This window comes from Echinops telfairi, unplaced genomic scaffold (genome assembly GCF_000313985.2).
Source record: "Echinops telfairi isolate 266 unplaced genomic scaffold, ASM31398v2 ScPeMD7_7458;HRSCAF=8496, whole genome shotgun sequence".
NCBI lineage: Eukaryota > Metazoa > Chordata > Mammalia > Afrosoricida > Tenrecidae > Echinops > Echinops telfairi.
In genome coordinates, this window is record NW_022111358.1 from 48,407,333 (window position 1) to 48,411,827 (window position 4,495).

The window sequence follows — 4,495 nt, forward strand, 5'->3', positions numbered from 1 at the left end:
CAAACCTTCAACCTTTGGGTCAGCAGCGGGGGCCATTCAGGGAAGAGAGGACCCTCCATAGGCTTCCCAGAGGGGGATCCGGCCTTGGTTGCTTGCCTGCGCTGGGAGTGGAGAGGGGCAGAGTGGGTTGGACTCGTCCGTAGTGTGTAATTTACTTACTGCAATGGTGCGGGGCGGGGGGGGCGGGGGCTGGGGAGTCACAGCAGCCAGTAAAGTGAGAAAACCACACGGGACATTAGGGGCACTCCTGCTGCCCCCACTGGAGGGCAGGACCAGCAGGTTGGCGTGGAGGCTAGAGCCCCACGGGAGGTGTGTGTACGGCATGTGTTCGAGCTTGGGAGCAAGAGGAAAGCTGGTGAAATACTGACTGTTGAGTCTAAGGTTTTCTCTGTCCCCTGCCCCTCTGGCCCCCTGCAGACCAATGAGTTATTGTCCATACAGGAGCACTGCCCCATCGGCCCCACTGTGGGTCCCTCTCTTCCAACCTCCCCTCCCATGCTCTTCCAGGAGCCTGTGTTCCAGCTTAAATTCTGACACCCTGGTTTGCAATGAGCTCTGGATGGCAGCCTCAAACCCATCTGCAGGTCCCCCGTAGATCAAGCCTCCACTGAATCCCTTCTGATCGCCAACCACGGGGGTGAACAGTCTGGCTCTCAGGCAGAGCGCCTTGGGCAATGGGCTGCCTCCATCCCCTCCAGCCAGCCCCACCCCACCTCAGAGAGGGGCAGTCTCTCTCTTAGGGGGTCTGCCTCAGTGTGTCCTTGATGGAGGTCATTGTACTGGGGAAAGTACAGGGGGCCACTTGATCGTCAGTCATGACCTATCAGTCTCTCCTGGACTGCCTGGGTCAGTAACCACGTACGTGTGCCCACCATGGTCCCGTCTGTGGGGGCCTGTGATGCACTGATCTGCCACCAGCCCCGCTTGTGCACGTATCCTTTGCTCTTCCCTGCACACCCCACACCCCGTTTTTTGTGTTTTCCGATTGTGAGTCCTTAGAGCCCACTTTCACCTTGTGTTCATGGCCTCCTCCGCCTCCAGGTGATGTGTGGGTCCTTGTGTTAGTTTTGTCTCTTTTGAGACGTCAGAAACGGTCCCCTTAAATTATACTTGAGACGGGGTACCCTAAAACAAGCTTCAGCCTCTCTCGGACTCGTCAGTTTTGTCCCAATGTTCACGACCATGAACGACTCTTAGAAACGAACTGCCAGCCCCGACAGCTCCCTGGGTCTGTGGCCCTCGGATTCCCGCCCACTTGAGTCAGCCCAGCTCCTCCTCCTTCAGAGCCCAGGCTGCGCCTCCATTTCTCCCAGAAGACTGCCTCTCACATCGCCAGCCCACAGGAAGGCCCCTGCTCTTCAGAGTCAGAGCCCCCAAGGTCAGTCAGGCTAAGCAGTACACTGCCGCGTGGCGGTGCTCAGGTCAAAGTTCCTCACGTCAACTGTGGGCGCCCAGAGACAACCACCTCATCCCCACCAGTCACCTCCGAAAGACATCCCAGAATTCCTGACTCGGAGCCGAGGTGGTCCTACTGAATGACTATCCTTGGGACTTGAGATACAGGACCACCGAGGTGGTCCTACTGAGTGACTATCCATGGGACTTGAGATACAGGACCACCGAGGTGGTCCTACTGAGTGACTATCCATGGGACTTGAGATACAGCATTTCTGAAGTGACCTGGGCCCAGGGCTGAGTCCCACCAGCTCTCCGCTCATTCACTAGCAAAGAAAGACTGGCCCCCTCGGCAGAGGTAGGGCTGTGGACTGGGACCCTGCATCCCCTAGAGCAGGGGTTCTTAACCTTCTTAATGCTGTCACCCTTTAATACAGCGCCTCATGTGGTGGTGATCCCCCAACCATAAAATTATTTTCAGGCGACCCCTGTGAAAGGGTTATTTGACCCCCAAGGGGGTCACGACCCACAGGTTGAGAACCGCTGGCCTAGACCAAGCCTCCCTGCACACCCGCCAACAGTACCTTTATCTGCTTGATTTCATACTGGATCCTTTTGATGGGATTGCCGTAGATGTCATTGCCGGAGTCCACCTCCTTCTCGCTGACCGCTTTGGCCCGGATCACTGCAGGGCACAAACACATGCAGCACTGGGTTAGGGGGCAGTTTCCCACAAGGTCCTGTTCGGAGGAGTGGCCAGGCCTCCGGGCCTGCAAGGGGCGCCATAGAGGCGGAGAGGAGCCTGTGCCTCAGCCATTGTTGAGTCTCTTCTATCCAGCCCGAGGCTGCAGTCAGTCCTGTCCAGCAGGGTTCCCTAGACTGTCCCTCTCTGTGGCTGTACAGCACCAGAGCTGGTGGTGGGTAGGTTCGAACTGCCAACCTTTGGGCACCGAACTCTCGTGCCACCAGGGCCCCTCACAGTGACCTCACTGCCAGGATTTGGTTTTCTAGGCTGACATGTTCGAGGAAGCAGGTGGCCAGGGGCCCCCCTCCCTCCATGAGGAGGCTGGGGGTGGGGGCCGACAGCCTTCAGTTGGCAGTCAGGCACTTACCCGGCCTATAACAACCTGAAAACTGCACTGCACCCCTCTCTCCTCCCAACAGCTCATCTTTCTCCTGCACAGCGGCTGGTGGTTCAAACTGCTGTCGAGTTGACGTCCACACATGGTGACCCCGTAGGACGGGGTAAAACCATCCCTGTGGGTTTCTGGGATTGTTACTCTATACGGAAGTAGAAAGACCCACGTCTTTCTCCCGAGAAGGGCTGGTGGTTTCAAACGGCTGACCTTGCAGATCAGAGACCAACGTGTCACCACCACACACACCACCAGGGCTTCCCACCCCTCATCTGAGGGCTTCCAGTCCCCAGCATGGTACCTGTCACCTCCCTACTGAAGGCCCAACCTAGAGGCTGCTGGTTGCCACGCTCCCCCCATACTCCCCAGATTCTTCAACTAGAACTCTCTCCACCTACAGTGGCTGAAGCCCCAGGCCCCTCCTTCCCGGGAGCCCGGGGGGTGTCTCTGCAGTCAAGGGGGTGGGCACTGGCCTGCTGGATGCTGCTCTGCTCATGCAGCACATGGGCCCTGGGTGGGGCTGGGTACATTCCTGCAGCAGCGGAGTTTCCGAGGGCCAGACGCAGCCCAGAAAGGGAGTGCACATCAGAGAGCCCAGCCTGATCCTTTACTTGAGGACCCGTGTGCCCGCCACCCCCCCAGCTCCACACGGGAGTCTATTGCCCAACAGCAGGGCATTCACCTACCTCTTCACATTTAGGGTTGGGGGTCTTACATTTAAAGGAAGGTCTTCCCTCCTGAAAGTCATCCCAAAACACATCGCAGAGGGTAAGTGGTGGGCTGCTAACTGCCAGGGCGGGCGGTTCAAATCCCACAGCCGCCCCAAAGGAGAAAGATGAGGCAGGCTGCTTCCATAAAGATGGCTGGTCCGGGGAAGCCCTGGAAGCTGTTCGACTCCATCCCAAAGGCTGCTCTGAGTCAGTGTGGGCTCAGCGGCAGATTCGAAACTTACTGCCATCGAGTTCATTCCAATTCATTCAATTGTCCAAGACCCTACAGGACAGGCTGGAACTGCCCTTGCCGGTTTCTAACACCTTAACTCTTTAAGGGAGTAGAAAGCCTCCTCTTTCTCCCTTGGAGTACGTGGTGGCTTTGAACTGCTGACTTTGTGGTTAGCAGCCCAATGTGTAACCCACTGCGCAACCAGGGCCCTAGGCAGTGGGTGTTGTTCTATCCTGGCAGCGGTGAGGAAGGATGAGGGAGACTGAGCTGGCCGGGCTCCGAGACAGGCATCAAGGACACAGGTCAAACAGAAAGAGGAAGGAGGAGGGGGAGAGGGCAGGCTGGGAAGATTCCAGAATGTGCCGGAATGTTCACTGGAGCCAGAGGCTGCAGAAGGGTCGGCCACCCCAGGGCTTTCTGCTGGCAATTAAGCCCGGCCTCTATTCCACTTCCAGACACCCATCAGCCCGGCGGCCACTCCCAAGGGCACTCGGGCTGGGCAGGCCCTTCCTCTTTTCATTCCAAGGCTCATTAGAGTAGCAGGGTGACTGTGTTCAGGGCTCTAAAAGCTTTGCCCTCAAACCCGGCCTGTCAAGGTCACTCTGGTGAGAGATCTGTGCAAACAGAAAGATGGTAAACCAGTATGCAGTAAGACATGGCAGCCCCAATCCCATCCTACCCACCGCCGCCGAGCCCAGTCCCATGCCAGTGACGGACTAGACCAGCTTACAGATGTTTCTTGGCTCGCACTGAGAATTGGATAAAGGTCAACCGAGCACAGGGTTAGTTCTGCATTCAACTCAACACACATCCAACTTCAACTCAGCCATCACAAGTCCCTCAAGGCAGCCCCCCACTGCGACCTCAGCGGCCTTTTTGGAAAACATCAGCAAAGGAAGACCTAGTAGACTCAAGGCGGGGTGGGCGGACGAAGATAGGGAACCCCTTTCCCTAGGCCCCCAGATGCTTGTGGGGAGGTGGGGGAGGCGGGTAGAAGCTGGGAGCAATCCCCACCCCCAGCC

The 4,495-nt window shown here is 57.5% G+C and overlaps 1 protein-coding gene across 1 annotated transcript in view; it reads right to left on the reverse strand.

Annotated features, from left to right (window-relative positions):
• TIMP2 (TIMP metallopeptidase inhibitor 2) overlaps positions 1–4,495 on the reverse strand; it is a 23,103-nt gene that overhangs the window by 10,270 nt on the left and 8,338 nt on the right. The window contains exon 2 of the mRNA XM_045299688.1: positions 1,980–2,080. Coding sequence (XP_045155623.1) covers positions 1,980–2,080 — 101 coding nt within the window. The remainder of the gene's footprint in view (positions 1–1,979; positions 2,081–4,495) is intronic.